Source organism: Manduca sexta, chromosome 11, assembly GCF_014839805.1.
Source record: "Manduca sexta isolate Smith_Timp_Sample1 chromosome 11, JHU_Msex_v1.0, whole genome shotgun sequence".
In the NCBI taxonomy this organism is placed as follows: Eukaryota; Metazoa; Arthropoda; class Insecta; order Lepidoptera; family Sphingidae; genus Manduca; species Manduca sexta.
This window is the reverse complement of record NC_051125.1, coordinates 390008-411727: the sequence shown is the minus strand read 5'-3', so window position 1 is coordinate 411727 and position 21720 is coordinate 390008. Positions and strand designations below refer to the sequence as shown.

General features: G+C 35.4%; 1 protein-coding gene across 2 annotated transcripts in view; it reads right to left on the bottom strand.

Annotated features, from left to right (window-relative positions):
* Nucleotides 1-4106: 4106 nt before the first annotated feature.
* Nucleotides 4107-21720, bottom strand: part of LOC115451390 (mitogen-activated protein kinase kinase kinase 11) — an 82942-nt gene continuing 65328 nt past the window's right edge. Inside the window, exons 2-11 of one of the 2 annotated variants that reach the window (XM_037437353.1) lie at nt 20516-20655; nt 18756-18948; nt 18368-18543; nt 16188-16377; nt 15277-15447; nt 14930-15082; nt 10515-10625; nt 10083-10218; nt 9658-9781; nt 4107-9423 (exon numbers count right to left, since the gene is read on the bottom strand). In XM_037437353.1, the coding sequence (XP_037293250.1) occupies nt 8584-9423; nt 9658-9781; nt 10083-10218; nt 10515-10625; nt 14930-15082; nt 15277-15447; nt 16188-16377; nt 18368-18543; nt 18756-18948; nt 20516-20655 (2234 nt within the window). In that variant the 3' untranslated portion in view covers nt 4107-8583. The remainder of the gene's footprint in view (nt 9424-9657; nt 9782-10082; nt 10219-10514; nt 10626-14929; nt 15083-15276; nt 15448-16187; nt 16378-18367; nt 18544-18755; nt 18949-20515; nt 20656-21720) is intronic. The other variant, XM_037437354.1, reaches the window with a different exon arrangement.

Sequence of the window (21720 nt, the reverse complement as noted above, 5' to 3'; positions counted from 1 at the left end):
ATAATTACGTAGCAGAATCATTTTCCTCCTTTATTGTTCTAAACTGAGATCTGAGAGACTGGAATTTGGGTTATGTTTAGACCTATAGTAAATTAACTAATTGAATTACTGTATTTTCGACATAGGTTACGTTGAGTAGCGTACAAATAGCCTTTTACATAAAATTGGAATGGTTTAATTAGTTAAAGTGAGGCCTTTAAAGTTTTTTAATATCCAAATCCTAAGATGAGTTGCTGATAGCTGAGATTAGATTTCGATATTCCTAAATAACTCTTAAATGTTTGGTAAATAAATATTAAAATATGGAATATATCAAATGCAGCAAATCATAAAACATTTCTTGTATTAAAATAAGCCATAATAACCTATGCGAATTAAATCCATTTTCCTTTACCTTGCCCAACGTTAACAAACAATGATTGTTTGAACAAACGAACAAAGGCCGGCAACACGGTGCGTCAGCGGCGCGAATTATCTGCGATCTCCAGTGTCTGCCCCGGCCGGGACACATACCATGTGAATTCGGAAGGGCAGTTAACATTTAGGTTTATGTAGTGTGTGTTCGACAGCCTGGCATCAGAAATGTAGATTTATCTATCTAATTATCAATTAAGTATATCTTGTATTCGGTGAAATCCAGTGGCTCGTCCCGTATTTTCATCAAAATTTCGCGATAACTGACTGTGTATTTATAGTACCTATATCATTAATCGTACCTAGGTATTAAAGTAGTCTTAGGACAAAGGTTTTTTTCTCAAAATGTGGAATGATATATTTTCCTAACATTTCTGAAACTGTGTTTTTCAGTAATCCCGACGATCTTCGGGTCAGAAGGGCTCACAAAAAATATCCTCTGAAAATGAATAAGTATATAATACTTTACACAACATAAAAATGTGGGTGTGTAGGTATGTAATATTTGACATCGTAAGAGCGAGATTGGTTTAAGAGCAAAAATTTAAAAGACTGTCAATGAAATGTATAAGCGTTTTGTATTTTTGTTAAGTCCTTACAAATAAACCCTTTTTATTAAGCAAATAAATGTCGTGTTGCATGTGAAGAAAACATCTTCGCTAAGGTCATTCTTGAAAAACATGTTTTAACCTATAAGTAATCTGTAGCTGTTTATCCTGTACATTGACTTATCCACTTGCCGGTAAGTCAAATCCTGTGTCAAAATATGTCAACACAAACTGTACATACTATACCTTTGTGATTATAATTTTCAATTATATTTTTACACGCACCGTGTAGTTATTCAATATTGAATAAATTGTTTTATATATGACGAGTGTTTATTTACCCTGATAACGGCTTGATATGGAAGTGCGCGTAGAATCGAAGTCATTCAACTTGAATGCGTGTGCGATTGCATTGTTTTTTAAGCAACTGTATGAGATGAATAAGATCGCCTGATGGTACCACGCGTATAATTTTTATGGATCTACTACCCAGAATCTTGAATTATAAATGACTATACGGTATTGTATGACCATAGCAAGCCTCATGTGTAGTAATTTTACTGGCTACAATATAGTTCAAATGGTGGTAAGAATACAAAGTGGTATCGCCCAAACGAACACGCATATGAAAGATACTTGTGCGTGTTTGAAAATATTGAGATTAATGTTGCTTTCATTAATTCATATTTTACGTTTTGGATGGTAAGTATTGTAGTCATCATTTGTTTCATGTAAAGTTAAGTTAAATGTGTCAAAGCTACAGATATACGCTTCCAGTAAGTTACTTACCAATTAAACAGGTGTACTTATCTAGCTGCTAGAATGGAATTGTCTAAGTATGTGCAAATGATTGTATTATTTGTTAATTTCTTGCCTGTTTTTGGCGAATCCAGTGTCTATTCATTAAATAATTTTGTTGAGTAACAAATACGCGTATGAAATAGGAACGGCGCTTGAGATCCTAGTCAAGGTACTCATATTGGACAAGATGTGACGGTACAAAAGTACCAGGCTACCGTATATTTGAAGTCTTCCAACCGATATGGGGCTAACATTAACTCGCGAGTTAAATACAGACTAACAGCCATGAAAACATTATAATATCAATGCGAGATAATAATAATAGTAAACACCAGGTTTTATTAAATAAAATGGATTCTTATACTTAGTTAAAATTTGATTTTTGCGTGATAATATTTATTGACTATTTATGAAGTTGGGTTTTACCATTTATAAATATTAAATACTTTAAAATAGATAGATAACGTTTATTGACGATTTATGAAGTTTGGTTTTGATACCATTTATAAATTTAAAATATTTTACCTTTTAATGAAATTTCTATCGAATCTTTACACGCTTGTTTATTTGTATTTGATTTTACGGGTGATAAATATATAATGTGTTTTAATTCCACTAATCTTACTTATTATTAATATTAAAAATGTGCAGGTTCGAGAAAATGTTTGTTAGAAGTAAACTCAGAAACAGCTGCACGGATTTGAATGAAATTTGGCACATATGCAGAAAATGTCCTGGATTAACACGTAGACTACTTTTTATTCTTTGCTCCTGTGGGTAATATTTTCTTTATGTCTTTGGCATCGTGTAAATAGAGAGTATAGAGACCTTTGCAGCAGAAAAGGCATTTAAAGTGGGCGAAGCCACGAGCAACTCCTACTACATAATAATTATAAGGAGTTTGGATGTTCCCTATGATGGACTGAGATAATACACTCCTCAGCAAAGTCTAGGGAACAAGCGAAGTATATTAACTTATAGATGAACCCTCTTTAAAAAAAAGTACTGGCCATTAAAATTTTAAAATGTGTGTACAAAATGAATATTTAATTAGGCTTCTATTAATGTTTAACTTTTAAGCAAAAAAATATTGAATATAAAATAAACACTATCTTTCCCTTGTTCCCTAGACTTTATAGAGGAATGTATTTGGCACACAGACCACTTTTTTACCCAATTATGCGTACTGTGCACCTGTGTGATTTTATTCGGGGAAGACTTCAGCGCAGAGAGAACAGCAAGGAAAGCCGGTAGGAAATAAACACAATTGAACGTCCGTATCTAACATCTCATGTATTTTAGCCATTATTATAATGGTATTAGCTGAAGTAATGCTAGAATTCGTCTAAGTCATGGTTGCACAGACTTATTAAGACTAGGGGCCACTCGGGCAAATCATGAACTGATGGCGGGCCGGCCGGCTGAAGTATAGGTAATTAAAGACAATAAAGAATTGATAATAATTTATTAAAATTGGAAAAGAATTTATTAATTTGAGCGTGGCACTGCATAGTGCTTACAATCTTCTTTTATATTTGGCTCAAATTTACTTGTAGCAACACGTAAAACTGCTTCCAAACTTTCATTTGCAAGGCGGTTTCGATTTTTTGTTTTATTATTATTTAGTATTGAAAAAGTTTGTTCACATATATAGGTAGAACCAAATAAGCTGGCTGGCTGGAATAGAATTCAATATTTTTCGGATGTACGAGAGTATTATTTTTACTGTCGGCGGGCCACCAGTATTCGACTGGCGGGCCGCATGCGGCCCGCGGGCCGCTGTCTGTGCATCCATGGTCTAAGTATACTCGCTATAGTTCTAAATTGTTTGTAGGCACATCGCGTAAAACCCATTTAACGGGCCACATCGGGTTTCTACTTTAGCAGCTAAACGCATAAACTTGCGTCTAGATATGCAAATAGGTAGTTAACGCTCAAGTGGTAAGTAATATATTGGAAATCAATTTTATTTACAAAATTTACAACTCTTAATTTTCTGTTTATAATAAAAACCACATACATATTATATTTTGGCTAATTGGTGATTTGTCCACCAGACTTTTAGCAAAGTTTAAAAAATATCAAGATAAAACTAAATCTTTTATGATTTTAAAAGGCTACGAAAATTTATTTTTGATTTATTACAATACCATATGACTATTTCTCCATCGAAACGCTTCATATTTATTTCGATTAATCTAAACACACCGCCTTCTAACGCAAACAGTGCGTTGACATTGACACTACTTACCTTGGCAATGACAGCGCGGTCGTACAGCCACTGATAAATCTTTAGATAAACATTTCATACGGAGGATAAGGCGTGGGAATAATAAGACATTGTAAAAAGCTTAATCTAGTATTTATTTGTCGATTGTAACGTACATACGTAAGGCATTCTCCCACCTCAATATTGGCACACAGAACCTTCACGTCTCGCTCAACACTCAGACTACAACGTAATATCACTTTAGAACGTAATGGAATGTACGTAAACATAATGGAATGCCCAAAAACGTGTGGAATTTGTTTCATTCGTTGGTAGGTTCGCCAGTCGTTCGTTCACCTTCGGGTACTCGCCTGTCGGGCTGGTGGACGTTGCACTAGCATGCCCATAGACAGAAAACAGTTATTATTGATTAAGGATGCTATAAATTGTTGAGAGTAAATATAAATAAATAAAGTCGTTCAGATGTCAACAGATCAGAGAAATTAACAGATCTAAAGATATAGTTTAGAATGGACTAGTCTATTTCAGTAGCCGGCCTGTTGAGACAACGGGCTTTTCATAAAGTGTAAATAAAGCAAAGGAATTGCACAACATATCCATTCGTAGAAATTGTAAAATTGGAAAAAAAAATACATAAAAATAAAAGTAAGTAGGGCGACTAAGATCTAGGAAATATTAGTACAACGCGACACATCCACACCAGCCCGTTTACAATAAATAAAAAAAATCAGGACTAGAGTTTAATCTACATCTTTTAAACAATTGCGCCGCGAATCTCTGACAATATATACAATGGTCGTTAAATCAAAAATTTGTGACATACGTTCGTTGAAAAACTTAACATCATCGTTTTTAAAGAGATTCTTACAATAATTTGGTTAGCTTTTGGTTTGTACTAAAACAAAAAGGAGAAAGAAAAACACTGGACGACATTGGCACTGTACGAAGCTGACTCAACCCGTCCGAGATCAGAAACAGCAAACACATCGTCGCATAATTGACCGCGAAATAAATCTCCATTTACTAACTAATTCACACTTTAGATATACGAAATTTTATTTACATCAAAATAATATCATTTTTTTACCTTTTTTGGGAGATTTCGCCTCGAACGGGTTAAATATACAAAGCTAAACTTTCATACATACAATATAATTTTTTTATCAAATATACATATCGAATACTGTATAAAATACTGTTTATATTCACGATTCATAAATAAAAAAATATACAAAAAAAAATTAAATAGAAAAAATAAACAAAAAATGGACGCAAAATAATTTCACATATTGCACACAGATTAAAAATAATAAAAAAATAACGTATACATGTTGAAAGTCGCGCGCGTTTACTGGCCTTATGGCTTCACTTCCATGGCATTAACCCGCTTCCGCTTCCGCAATCAATAGGCACTGGTTCGAGCTAACAATTATTCAAAGCTAATGTTTTATATTTAAATTTTTGATATACACCTTAAGACTTAATTTTTAAACGCCACCTACTTGTCTGCTCTACATTGTTTATATTCTTTTCCGATGGTTGCAACATTAATTTTAAGATTAGCAACATCTTATAAAACGTATGTCTTAAAAATTGCCTTCGACCTTTTATAAATTTTTAGATGTGACATCATGTAACACGATAAGGCGATATTCTAAATGGAAAAATTTTATGAAATTCGATTCGCCATTTTTTCGGTTTCTTTTGAGTTTTTGACAAACCAGATATTTCAGAAGGGAATAACTAGATATTATGTAAAAAGTTGCCTATAAATTTACTTCTACATTTAGTCCATAATTCAGTAGTATAGATGCAGCCAAGTCGGTGACGTCACGTACGCTAATTTTTATCGTAATGTCAAGCATTTCCCAAATGTCATAGGCCAGCACGTCAACAGAAACGTCTGTCTAACTTTACACATACAAAGTAATCCAGTGTTTTGGGTAACAAAGCGTAATATCGAATACAATATCAATGTTTTAGCTGGATATGCAATATTTTAAGATTTTTTTGCAAAAATTCCGACTAGTTTATTCCTAATTACATACTTGTGGGATATAAAAGCTGTTCATTCTATTATTAACTATAATGATATTTTTTTTAGTAAAAAATATCTAAAGTTTAATCTTTCTCTTTGTACAAAATTCATACAAATTATATCATTGTGTTGGAGATGTGTTAATGAGAATTTTGATGTACTTTTTTCTGTAACTTTAGCGATTACATCTTATTACTATTTAGCTGCGATTCAAGTGCAAAGGACAACTTTATAGTTTAGATTTGTCATATTCGGGTCTAATCACTCTTTTTCAGTCACTATTTATAACTAGATTATACATTCTACATCAGTTACGAATATATTTCACCCGACTAGCTTAGTAAGATATTTGTGACTAGCCCGAAAATGTGAGAAACATGCGACTAAGTAAAGGAGAGAATAGAAAATGTAATAAAAATGAGAGTGTAAAGGGCTACATAAAGAGTTAATATAAATATAAGTATTTCGTTAAAATATCATAATATAGACAACGTAATTAGAACAGAAATCAATGCTGAATAAGGTTTGTTTTCAAGTACGACTTTTATCACTAGAACTTAATTTCATAATAAATACAATTACAATTTTTGATGAATTTCCCTCACACAACCCAACACAACAGATATAAAACTCCGTATAAGTACACAATATATTAAATGTTAATTCAAAATGTACAAAATAAGTCGACAAGTTAAAATATATATCTTTTCACAACACATTAAATGTCGTGCAAAAGAAATATCTTAAAAATACATTTGTACTATGTATAATGTAACGAAATAAAATAAATTTCGCGCGTCAACATAAATAAACGTAAAATGCCTGTATGTGTGTAGTCAGTGTTATTTACAATTTGTACACAATATTTTTCTTGATGTGTGCCTTTTTGAGTATTTATTACACGACGCAGTTACGTAGTCATTCTTACAAAACTAGTCTGTTTCAGACTACGATCATAAAATTGTATTAGCTGCTTTAATTTAAGCTACAAAATAGGTTTAGAACAATGAATGTTTTATGAATACGATGTAACAAAGTCAGACTATTTTTTTACTATCCTATACTAATTATTATTGTCGTTGTAGTGTTTTCGTACTGTGATTTTATTTCAATAATGAATATGAATGTGTTAAAATGTGTAAAAAATAATATGTGTTAGCAAATAAATTATATACAAAAAACGAACCAGCTGCTTTATGAACATGAATACAAATAAGTCTATTAATTAATATACAGCTGCCAATAAAAATATTAATTTCCAATTATTAATTCAATTGTACTCCTAATAAAAGCGTATTCTTTTTAATTAATGTAATTAGATTCCCTGAAGGTTAAAGTTGTTCCACCGCTTCGTGCAATAAACACCCGTCAAACCATTCCCGAATCACCTCATCCAGTTTCGACGTAATAGGCACAAGTTTTAATTCATTATAAATGAGTTACATTCGCTTTTAAAATACACTGATGCGTTAACATCACACGCTTTATCGCTTATCATACAAAATGTACAATCATCTACGTACTTTAAATAATGAACACAATTCGCGTTTATACATATAGCTTATTGCGATTATAAGTAAATTAATGAATACAGTCGTTTGCGCATGTATTGTTGATTTTTACAAATTTCTTGTGTATTTTGTTTTTGACTGATTTCATGTTTTTTTTTTGCAATTTTTGTAATATTGCTTGTAATTCATTGGTTGAATGAATACTGCGCAAACGACTTCATTCATAAACGTTGCTATACAATACACCAAGACGGCCCTAGTGACTAAAACGTGTACAGAGGAATTTGTTCTAACGTATCACTTATGTGTAAACTAAAGTATACAGTGAAAATTATATACCATTGCACAATCTCTCGCAACTAACTTAACGGCTCGGCGATTTTTCATTCATACCTAATTTCAGATCAATATTGAGCAGTAAGTAAATATAGAAGATAGTAAGATATACCAAAGTGACAGTTATTGGTAGTTTTTGATATTACAGAAACACAAAAATGGCCGGCACGCCAACTTAGTAGCGAAAGACTATAATGGAATCGTAATTGGTGTAAGACCTGTCTTGGTTTCACCGTACGTGTTGTGAACAATGAAACAACATAACAACAATACAACACAAACAATATAGACATGAGACACCACACAGTACTAATATCTTGATAATTCTCGTTGTCTCACTGTCGACAACAACACGGCGCTACAATATCATGAATACGCCACGCTAGAGTCAATAAATAATCTTGCTAAAAGCACAAGCGTTCCACTCGTTCCACGCACTACCTGCAAGCGTATGTACAGTGTACCGCTGGCCGACACACGAGGTACCTCAGTGGGACAGGGTACCCATTGTGTACCGTGAGACGTCAAATCCGCTGTTTATAATAAGTAACGCCGATGTATCAGACATCTGAAGAGGTACCCCATTATATACAGTAGGACATTTGATGTGGCACCTCATTATATACAACAGGGCTTTTGCTGAGGTACCTCACTATGTACAGTGGGCCATCAGACGAGGTAGTCGTCGAACTTCTTGAGCCGTCGCTACGTATGCCTCGTTCTTCGCTCATCCAAACTCTCCGGGCTAAAGCGGACCCTAGCCGACCCACTGGACGCGTCACGCGCGGATACATACGAACTGTCAGTCTCGCTTGTCAAGCTGTCTGGAGGTGTCGGGTTGGTGGGGGTGCCTCCTCCTGAACTACCTCCCGATGCTGACGATTTCTTGTACTTTTTCAAACTCGACCTGAGTTTCGTCGGCGCAAGTTCTAGACCGAGGTTCGCCGGTCTTTCCACCTCCTTCTCTTGGGATTCTTGTCTGTAGTAATCTCGAGGTAGAGAGTAATCATTCGACTTCCGAGGGTACTCAGTTTTCGACCGGTACTCCTTGTCTTTAGTGTACTTTTCTGTTCTGTACTGTCTCGAGGGTGAAAACTCTTCAGGATGAGAGTTAGTTGTGGAAGAATTCGACGGCGTTCTTCTGTGCGTCAGGTACTGTGGCGAAGGTCTGTAATCTGGGGTGGGTTCTCGAAACTCGAACGAGCATTCATCGTAGCCATAATAGGGATGTTTGACCACGTAGTCCGCTGTCCTGTCGTATGTATACGGATCATTCCTGTAGTAGTAGTTGTCTTGTGATGGTGACGGTTGGAAGTTCTCCCGGTAGTTGTGGTAGAGGTCCGCCAGGTGGTCTGAGGTGGTTGAAGAGGTCCGTCGTGGCGAGGGTGTGGGTTGGGTTGAGGTGTAGTTGGTGCCGAGGCCGGATGTGCCGGACAGCGGCTGCGCGGAGTGCCCGTACCCCGAAGAGGACGAGGGATGCGCGTAATGTGTTGGAGAGTCCGTGAATCGGATCGGTTTTTGCTCCTCCGTTTGCAGACTTGATATCTGAAACAATCAATATGTACATTTTTATTACCACAGCTTCAGTTAGGCGTGAGGTGAAACATACTTTGGAAACAATGTGACTCAGTCTGGTCAGAACATTAAATAATTTCTGCCTTCTAAAACATTTTGGGCACGTCTGAAAAACGTTATCTAAGAATGCTTTCTGGGCTTCCACTAGATGGCGTTCGGTTTAAATAAAATTGACTCCTATGCATCAGATCCGAAGGTACTCACAGGCGAGCCGGTGATGGCGTTGAGCGGCGCCCGCAGGTGTCGCGTGGGTCCGTGGTAGGTGTTGTGCGCGTACCCGAACCCCTCGTACATGGACGAGCTCAGCGGCTCCGGCTCAAGCTCTTGTCTGGAAAACAATGGTATTTAAATCTTTCTTTGAATGATTCAAGTTGAATACTATTTTAAACGCCGGGAAAATTTGGTAAGATATTAAATGATGTTGGCAATACGTTCTCGCATGCGATAGCTGCTCATAATATAATTTTCGGAGTAAAACCATAAAAAAAAATTCCCCAAAGATGACAAAAGAAGACCCCTTCTTAAATATCTTCATTTAAATAAACAACATATCCATTAATATGAGTCAATATTATAAACATAATGGTATTGAATGAACAATATTTTATTTAGTGTAAAAGTTGTCTCACCTGTGCGGCTGTAGGGTGGGATGCAGCGGGCTCACGTTGGACACTCTGACGTCATAACCGGCCGCGACCCCGCCTAACAACGCTGCCATGTTGTACAACACCAACTCTATTATACTCGGCTTTTTGTATTTGTAACCTGAAATATATTTTTTGATAATTTCTATTTGAAAACAAGAACGAAAAGAAAAATATGTAATTATTGTATTCAGCCATTTTTTATTTTCCTCAAATTTTCATTACTTGCAAATGTAAAATAGCTTAATTATTTATCTGTAAATAAAAAAAAGCATTGCCCAATAAAAATGTAAAAATCAATAAAAAAATTAAAATATCAATAATATTATTTAAATTAAATAAATACTTTCTTTTATATCAAAAATCTAGGGTTGTCACTTTCCTAACCAATAAAAAATACAATACACTACTACATACCTTCAGTACTATATAAAGTTGGCATAGGCACGGTATATCGAGACGACGAGCTGAGAGGGAACTCTGGACCCCATTCGTCTGGACTGAAGTCTGTATAAGGAAGAAAACAACCTATGTGAATGGAAAACATAGGCCCGTTAGTGTAAAATATGTGCGTGTTTATAGTGAAATTATAAAAGGAAACGACAAAGCTGCCACACTGTTGATTAAATGTTTCATACTATTTATCCCATTATGTGGGTATTTGCAAACCTATGGTAGTTTATAAGGATAATAGACAAGTTTGCTTCAAGCATATTATGTACTTAGTAGCTTGATATAACCTGAAATCAGGACATACGAAACGACATAGTAGGCACAACTAAAATAGTTCAATTTATTGTTTTAGTAAGTTGCACATCCAAAAAAGATATTAAATATAATTTTGTATTAATTAGTATATGTAACTAGAACATTGATGTAGTAACATATTTGATTATTATACATAAAATTTTAGTTCTCTCAGTGTGACAGCCCTGTTAAAACATTCTGACATTTTCGATGTGAAACCGTTCTGTACACGGAAGGTTTACGATGCAAATTTACATTCTATAGATGTGTATCGTACATTATTCTGCTATCCACATAGAAAATGCTTGTCACAAGATCAAGTGTGTTACACTGTTAACATGAAAATAAACCTTATTCGTAAATTATAAAGCTTATGAATGGATATTAAATATATTATAAATAATATTACAGGAATAACATATTTATTCTTTTAACAACGGCCACAAGTGTCCATGCAGTTACAATCTCATACAATAACAATATGTCTACACATGCCACACAGTTCATTCTGAAAAACTTAATGAAGCAAAACGATACTAATAAAATAAAAAAATCTAAATACTTACATGTTCATATGACTTCGTTAGGCACTTGATAATATATTTTTTCCGTATTTTGTTAATAAAAAGTTACGTATCTGAACCTCTCCCGAAGCCATAGCGACAGGAAGCGTAAGCGAAATTCGCGGTTCACCTCCACCTCTGTTTAATCTGTGGTCTTTACTCTATGGCTTTCGTTGTCTATGTTAGGGGTACTTGTTAGTAACTAACGATTAGTAGACCCATGTTAAAAAAATACACCGTCATAGATTTTATGGAAAAGGTTTATTTGATATATAAAAAGGATCTATACTATGTAAGAACCAGATCACCGAGGAGTTTGTCCGATTTGTTTTTAACATTTTTTTTTTATCGAATTGCGAGCGACTTTTGGTATTGTTGGCGGCGGAAAAATATTATACTATGGGCAAAAAAAAAAAAAATTAATTTGTGTGACAATTAAACAATACTATTTAAAAAAATCATTTAATAAAAATATAAAGATACTGTTGTAATTTGCGCGTCATTTTAGAGTCGGATATATTAAAAAAAAATACATGGTGTCCCTTTTTTTGGATTTTTTTTACATCCTGTTTTCGGCTATTTCCGCCGCCAGGGTGCGCTCGTGTCTACATGTGAGCCTCTTGTTTCACGTAACGTAACGCTATGCCACCACCGTTCCCAGGAACATTGTTACTGATCGGATGTTACAGCGGATTCTGTATTTTTGTACTATACAACGAAAATAAACTACTATGCGATGGAAGCCTACATGATTTTTTATGGTAAAAATAATGATTCGTTTCATTGATGAAGCAAAAACGATAGCAGAGATTCTTCATTTATAAATAGCAATTAAAATAGATCTACGCTCAGTTTGCTTTTAAGTGCGAAAAATTTTTGTTTTTTTTTTTTACACTTTATAACTCATTTAAAATTATCGCGGTAAAATTACATAGACTTCCACAAAAACGTATTAGAATAGACTGTCATTGTAAACATTTGAAAGCGTGCCGTAAATGACATGGTGATAAAAACGAAGCGAAGATTATTATAACTAACGTATAAGTAAGTACAACAAATACATATATAAAAAAAAAAACTTAAATTGCATCGTATATAGCGTATCATATGAACTGCTAAGCATGCATAGCTTAATTAAAAAATCCTGGCTGAAAGCAAACAAATGCTTACAATTTACAAAAACAAAAAAAAACTGGATACTAAAATTACAAAAAAAAAACGGTCTACATTACAAAAAATACAGTAAACATAACACGCACTGAGTATCACACGTATATAAACTTTACAATCAATTCCATTTGTATGTATACAGTAACACGAGTGTAAAACTTAAACCTACATGTTCTAATTACGTCTGTCATATTCTAACAACAAACGAAATGCAAATTCGAAACGAGTTTTTTTTTGTGACACTGAAAATTTAGAACATGCTGTATAGTTTTCTATGGCAGGGTAACATATATGTTTGGTATACTACTGGCAGCAGTATTTGGGGACAAAGTTTACTTTTTTTTCATTACTATGGGATAAAAAAACACTGTTTTTTTTTTTTTTATAAATCACAACCAGTACTTTACATGGAAAATTAAAAATTTAGTTTCTTGAACGGAATAAAATATCAAGTGAGATCGGTAAAAAAAAGCAAACTATACAACACATTCCAAATTTAGGAAATAAAAAATAGAAAAAAAATCATACTCACAAGGATAGAGCAAGTTGTCTTGAGACGTTCCTTTAAGTGCAGCGATAAAACAAAATGGCTGACGTTAAATAAGTTACAGTTCGACGCAAAATAGATGCGACGTATCTCTGGAATACACATAGCACCTTTACTTCATTTAGATTTAAAAAGCGGGTGAAAATTTCTCTATGGAATTTTTTTTGTCTACAAACACAAAAATTTTTATAACAAAATTGAAGGTATGAAGGGATAATGGTTTTTCTTTTTTTTTGCATGTTCACAGGATCACGAGATCATCTTTTTTGCGTCGACCACATTTCACAAATTCATTCACGCAGTTCCCTACTTTTGCAGCTAAAAAATCACGCAGAAAAATACTTGCTGATTTTTTTGTGCATTTTTAAAATATTTTTTTCTTTAATTCTCCTGTGTGACTTTTTTACTGTTCTGTTTCGTTTAAAAACAATTTGGCAAGATCCTAATAAATGTTCCTCAGTCATAAGAGTTTACAAGGCGTCGAAGTATTTTTGTTTTTTTTTTTTCTCATAATTTCTATAAAATTTAACTACTAAGCTATAAATAGTTTGCTAAAACTTGTCCATCATTTTGTCACGTCAATTCCTTCGTTACTTTAATACTAACTAAATGCACATACGTTTTTCAGTCCACTATTGCGAACCGTGTACTAATATCAAAGCAAATGGGAAGTTTATAGAAAATATAAAGCAAAGTTAAATAAAACTGTAAGCTAAAATCGTTCGTAAGAGTAAGAGATGATCTAAATCGGTCTGTGAGATGCGAATGACAGACAAATTTTAAACCTAACATCTAACAAATTATATCTAAAAATAAGTCTTTTTTAAATTCATTATAGCTAACTAATTCTTAACTAGCATCAAATCCTTGGAACTTTTTAGCTAATAAGTAGCGTATTTACATATAAGAAAACTAGCCAAGAACTCAATGAGTCTATGTATGTCAAGAATACTAAAACAGTAGTTTTTTATCGATAGTCTAAACGAAAAAAGGCGCCATCGTATTAGTCGTAAGATTCGTAAATGCAGTTTGGGGTAAGATTTTGTCTCGTTTTGACATACGATCGATCGAAATATGTAAAATGCGTCGCGACAGGAATGTTAGTAGAAAATGATATGTCTTTAATATGGCAACACTTTTGTACGTTGTCCTCGTCGATATGGCGATTATGACGCACTGGGACGAGTAAAACAGAGCTTATATAATAATTTAAAAAACGGTGCTCCTGTGGTCTTTGCTCATAATATTTTTGATTAAAAATATTTTTGCCAATAATTCATTTCACTAATTAATTAAATTAGCGAAAGAAATATTTAAATGCTCAGTATATTTTTTGAAAAATATATTTTATTTTAATGCTGTTGGCATGGATTATTTTGTTTTTTTTTTTTTGTTGTCTACTGAGAGTAATTTTGAGCTTATAGTTTGATACAGCAATTTTAAACCGTAAATCATACTGATCTCGGGTGGACCGCGGCCGTGCGGCAATGCATAATGTGTGGAGCAAAATATTATCCCAAACATATCGGTCACTCGTCAGTGAGCAGGCGCTTGGTGTCGGAGGCGAGGTCGTGCGCGCGCGAGTGCAGGCGCAGGTGGTGCAGCAGCTGCAGCGCGGCGGGCTTGCGGCGCGTGCGCTCGTCGAACACGGCGCCGTACAGCGCGTCGGGCTCGGGCTCGGGCTCGGCGTCGCGCAGCAGGTCGTCGTGCGAGCCGGCGCGGCGGCGCGGGTCGGCGGCGGCGCGGCGCGGGCGCGGGCGCGAGCGCGCGCGGGAGCGGCGCGCGCGGGGCGCGGGGGGCGTTACCTGGGCGCGTCACGGGCGGCAGGTCGGGCGCCGAGCAGCTGATGCGCGGCCGGGGGCGCGGCGGCGCGGCGGCCGCCAGCGGCAGCTGCGTGCGCGACCGCTGGTGCACCGTCGACGGGCCCCACGTCTTGCCCTTCACTCCGTCCGCGGGCACTGGGACAATACATTGCGACTTTTCATTATTATACTTCTTTCAGTTGATAACAAGTGTAACATTAACATGTATGCTTATTTTCCCATATACAAGGTCCTGACAACTTTTTATTTTCTCATACTATATTATAAAATATGTAGTACCAAATCCATGAAAATAAAATTCACAACAAAATACTCTCGACAATACTCACGGGCAATAGCCCTCATAATGGCGGGCGAACCGGGCGGCGTGTCCTTGGCGACTGCGACGAGCTGCTTCACGCTGGACTCGTCCTCGGTGGGCCGCACCGTCAACGTGTGCCGGAAGTCCAACGGCGACGAGATCGTGTCCTTCTTCAGGAGCTTTATCTTACTGAATTTGCCTATAACAAAGTAAAATTTTAATTATGTAAATGTATGACATCACAAATTAAGAAGAAATCTTTTTTTTTATATAAGACAATTTTAACATTATACCTAGTTTGTGCAACACCCTGTATAAAGAATTCTTACAATAAATTATGACAATATAACTTTGTGAAGTTTTGCGGTGATCGCGTTATAAGGTATCAACAAAACTATAATATACAGTTTATGAAATAGCTGATTAAGAGAGTTTATTCACCTGGCCTAATACTACATTTTGTTGGGCTTCGAGTCGCCCTTGCAGAGTAAGTGTTAAAAGTAAACCAGGTTTTCCGTTGAATAGGAACTTATATTTTCAATAGAGTAAACACATTAGACAACCGTATTAGACTAGCACAAATTGCTTAGTAACAGTACATTGTTATTTCATTCCAAATACAATAATTCAAAAGATACATACTGTTACACGGCCAGTTTACATAACATTATTAAAAAGGCTTTGTATTTGGCTATGCAAACCTCAACACATTTGTCCTCCACTGTGTAATGTTAGGACATGAATTATAACAACTATATATTCAGAGTTGATTTATGGCTTACTGATAGAAAAGGAAAGATGCATTAAAAATTGTTATAAAAAATTTAGAGCGGTGAATTATGTACAATCTTTATAATTATTGTAGATACCCCCATTTCCAACATCGTGTATATTACATACAGGCTGATGCACAAAATCGGTATTCAAAATTTGAATCACCTTTCCGTTTATTAGGCTGCGGCGGCTGGTTGTGCGACATGTTGCTCGCGAAGATCAGTATGTGCAGTTCCCGCGCGGCCAGGTCGATCTCGCGCATCTCCAGCTCGCGCTCCTTCTGCGCCAGGTTCTGTTCCAACAACCGCTGCTGGAGCTGGGCTCGAGTCAGTTCCTCCTCGCGACATCGCAGCTCCTGGAAAATATTCATGTTGAAATTCTTGAAAATATGTAAATGCTTTTTATAAGTAGAACGTTAGGTTTACTTTTTTATTTAGTAAAAATATATATAAGGAAGAGATTTAATTAGTTTAAAAAAATCAAGTTATTACATTGTTATAAAGACATATATTTTTTGAAAAGCTAAATTCATTTATGTTGAATTTTGCTTATTATTCCGAATATAGGTTTTTAGTAAAAACAAGGCATAAGAGGGTTTTATTATTGTAAATGTAATAAATTGAGGTCTATATTAATAGAAAAGCCGATTAATTAGATCTTTCGAAACTTACGTAAAATTTATAAAAAAATACTATAATACTGGATGAACATTAAGAATCCTAGAAAAGGAGAGTATAGTATGAAAATTGTACAATGGAATAACAAAACATTAAGACTAAAATGACAAAATTATACTAATATAAAATGTTTCTAATAAAAAAAAATATAACTACTTATTAATCTAGAGTTATGTTAAAAATCACATATATTAGTATAATTTTATCATAAAACATGAAATGAAAAGATGATATAATAATAACTATATATACAGGGTATTCGCTAACATCACATACATAAAGCTACAACATCAATGTCACACCACTAACCTCTTCTATAGTTTTGCATTCCTATTCGAGAGCGTTACAAACGAAAATAAATACTTTTATTAGTCAATAATAATATTGTCTATGCGTTTGTTATAATTTGTATTGTGGTGTCAACATCGCTCAAGCCAATCAATGTTAACGAAGCATTTGTTAATAATGCTAATTTACTTACGTCCAATAAAAATGAAACTACATGTTTTTTTTATTATATACAGGGTGTTCTGTTATGGGTGTATCAGTTAGAGTAAGTTTTTTTTTGTGTAATAATATTATAAAATTGTATGAATTTGTTTTGTTAGAATAATTTACACTCTTAACAAAAACCTGTATAATATATGTTGATTAGATTTAATTAAAATGTATGAAAATATTTACATTACTTAAGTAAAATAATTCGTATTAAATTTATTAAAATTAATAGCATACATGATTAATAACGACTTGATACGAAAAGCATGTGATAATATGCAATAATGGTGACGAATCTTTTTTATAAAGCCGGAAATAAGTGTACTTTTTGGCATCTTGTGAATGGAAGTAATATTAGCCAGTTAACACTTTTTACTATCTTGATACTACGATGACTTAACTACCCACCATGACAAAATTCAGCATTTAAACTGTACATACAATAATTATAATGGTGTTAAAAAGGCTGACACTAATTATAGGCTATTAAGCCGAAGAACAACTTAAACACATTACCGTGTGGAAGATGTTTTTGTGCGCAACTTTCACTACTCTTACGGACAAAAAATACCCAAGATTCGGTAGTGCTCAAGTTTTTTGCTGGTTATTATATATAAGATATTTTCCTTATATTCTCTATAAACTTTTTTTATTTACAAAGCAGTCATAAAATTTAATACTTGATATAGTTTATGACCAATGTTTAAGACTATTTAATACACCATTAATTGACTGTAATGTAATATATACATTTTATCTGTCGCTTTTTCACCTCATATCATTTACTAACGGTCATTTTCAATAAACGATCGCAATCTTAAATTTCCATCCGATCGCGACAGTAAACCAATTAAAATACGCCATTTGTAAGGAATTTTAAATAAAACGTCCTGTTTGGTCCATTTTCGTAGTGGATCGAAAAGAGCGATTGGAATCGTTTATTACAAAATGGCGCTAAAAGAATGATACTTTTATATGTATATTTATTTATATTACTAAGAGCACCGTAAAGTGACGGATTGCATCTGATGATAAGTGGAATGGAATCGAATGATAGAATCTCAACTAACGAGAGATGACTACCTCTCGGCAGTCGACACAATTATGCCGGCCTGTTGGAACCGGATATATCCTTATGTTATACAGTTATTATTATCTTCCCTGTCGTACCTTCTCCTTCCTTCTGAGATCCCGCAGGACCTCCTCTATCTCCAGCCGCCAGCCGTCCTGCATGGTGTGGAACGACTCGTGCGGCGCCCGCGTGAACTCAGACTGCCTGATCAGCTCAAGCTGCTCCAGGATCACCGGGAAGAGGGGTCGCTCGCGCGGATTCGAGTGCCAGCACGCTGGGAGCAAAAAAATTGGATTTGTTAAAGAATTATCTTTAGAGAAAACTGTTCCATTTGAGCCAAGATTTTGCAATACTTTTATTTAGTCAAGATTATTTTCTAATACTTCATACTTTATATACAATACTTATTAATGGCATATTTTTACCGGTTGTAACTCCATAATTACGAGACCCAAGTCCTATAAACCTATGAGCCACGTGACCCACCTTCCATCAGCTTCCTCCAGGGCTCCGGGCAGGTGCTGGGTATCGGCAGCGTGAGCTTGTTGACCGCCACGCCGTACGCGACCGCGAGCGCGTCGATGCCCTTGTACGGCGTCTCTCCCGTGAGCAGCTCCCATAGGAGCACGCCGTACGACCACACGTCCGACGCGTGCGAGAATGTAGAATGTTTTATCACCTGGAATTGTATTCACACATTTGTGAAACAGCACAGACAGGCACTTTTCATCCTGTGTGTTCCATAGGGGTGAGCCTATGGTCATATCGAAAACAAATTTGCTGATTCCTGACGGATACTGAGAAAAAAAACCATTGTCCGACCGGGGATTCAAAGCCGAGACCTCAAAGCGAAGCCCGTAACGCGCACGAAATACAACTACGCCACCGAGGCAATATTTACTCTTTAGTGATAAACGAATTGCTATGACACTTGATGTTAAGAAATTTTCATCGCCCCTAAACACCTACTTCAAAAATAATTAGTGGTGAATTTAGACTTCACTTGCCAACAAAAACATTTCAGTTGATGTATGATACACACGATTAATATATTTTGTTATTGAGGACAATATTTATCTATTGCTAAATATGCACTTAAATCTATTACTAAAAAAGCACTTAAATCCGTGCATCACCGCTCAGCCAGCCACCGACCACCGAAACACACCCAACCTGTTGTCACTCGCGCACTCCACTCAAACACAATTATATCATCAATATTAATAAACACGAACATTAGACGAGATATCTCCCATGGCTAAACATTGGCTGAACGAAATCGTTGCCTACACGCAGCGGCACGGCCCTGAACCGAAACATTAGCATTGCTGAATTAATTGTCCATCAATGAGTATTGAGTACCCAGCGGATTAGGGCTGTCAACGAATAGAAGTCAATATACACTTCATGCACCACACAATACTACAAAGTTTTTGAGGTACGAAATATGTAGTTGTGGATATAATTACTAGGTCGGATTATAGTATATGAGAAAAAAAAATAACAAATTAATAATGACTCGTGTCTGATACAAGAATATATAGAAAAAATGAGTGTCCATTGCCTTCTTTTAAACTTTTTTGACACGTGGAGAGAATTTAGACATACAGCGTTCTTAACCCATGGGAGACGAAATTAGAACATCGCTCGATCGATCGAATTATGAAGTTTTGAGTTAAAATATTGAATCCAATTTAGAAATGAAATATCTATCCGATACACCGTATTAGAAAAAGTCATAGTTACTTTAAAGTTTATTGATGAAAATGAATGCCCCGCTTGACAACCCTAACACCAGACGGGTCGATCAATCATCGGAGCTTTGTGAATGGGATGGAATTCGATTGTTGTGAAAGGAAAAAATATGCAATACACTGAATAGCTAAACGATGCTTTTATATGGAGTAATTTTATAGTATATTTATTTATACGCGACTATATTTTTGTTCTGGTCGTTTGGGATTTGGACGACTCAGAAGGTGTTCTATGGTTATAAAAATCAAGAAATATGACACTTGCAAACGGTACGCAGTTTTGTTTGTGGCACGATGTGTCGATTTCTTCAAAGTGGCAGTCTCAAATAATAATGAACATAGTTTGTTTTTGCATTACGTACAGCCAGTGAGAATGTCTGAATGGCTACCAAATAACTTTACTATACGGTTTCAATTATTCATAGCGGTCTTATAAAACTGCTTCGTCAGACTGTAGCCAAAATTGACTATAGATTAGCAATGTGTGCTCACCTCCGGAGGCATCCAGGCGTAAGTCCCCGCGGCAGACATCCGTGTGGTCTTGTACACCTCTCTCGCCAGCCCGAAGTCCGTGATCTTCAAAGTCTTGTTCTCCAAAGTGTCATCGGGTAGAATCGCCTCGCTCAGTAGCACTGAAACCACACGAAACGTCAACATTAATTCCACACTTATCTATTGTTTTTTCGGTAGTATAATTATAGAGAATATATTATTTTTCTTACACCATTGAATATCAAAATGAGATGACCAAGTCCCTAATCTAATAGTATAAATAATAATAGTCCTTAACCATAGTAGAAATTTGATTTAATAAATCCTCTTTCAGTTGCATAAAAACATTATTTACACAGGCCAAACTTTCCAATTACAATTTGCCAATTTTTTTTTTGTTTTCCGTTAGACCTTTCGCGCTGCCCTAGATATAAAATAAAGCACGATATATTGCCATTAACTGGCAATTTAAACACTAATGAAACACCTCACACCGCTCGATTCAAGCCCAACTAAGTTAGTCGTAATATAATTTAGTTGGCACTTTAGTTCGCGCCAAGTATTGGCACATACGGGCAATATCCACCCACTTAGAATAAATATCTTACTATTATAGTAGTAACGTTGTTCAAACAAATGCCAAAAAATGCTTTAGAATTTTGATTTGTGTTCCGATAGTTGTTTGGGTGATTACCTTTATAGTAGGTATTAAAATACAAACTGTTGAATTAGTTGCAATCTCACTTTTACCAACATTTCGTTCATGGTAACAAATCAAAGCGAGTATATCATATTGCATACTGGGTGCTCGCGTCATGTCTTAACTTGGACTAACACATCAGCGATGGGTCACGGAAAGAACTGTAGGCCCAGATAAAGAGTGAAGGATGTCTATCATCATCCTGTTAAATGAGACGATTTTTATATCTAATTTTTTACAACTGTCGGTCCATGTGCGGCCACAACTTTATTCCAACAATTTATAGCTTTTATAAACACGACAAACATTTCAAATGAACGCAAATAACATCCAAGACGCACGGTTTATAATAAATTCAATACGTGTACACGTCGGGGGAGGTTACAAAATCGATTTTCTCATCGAGGTCAGCTCCCAGTTTTAGACAAATAAAACTTTAAGCATACGCTCGTACGATCTGCAGGCGTGGCTAGGTCCACCTGGGTAAGGCGAGCTGGAGCGCACG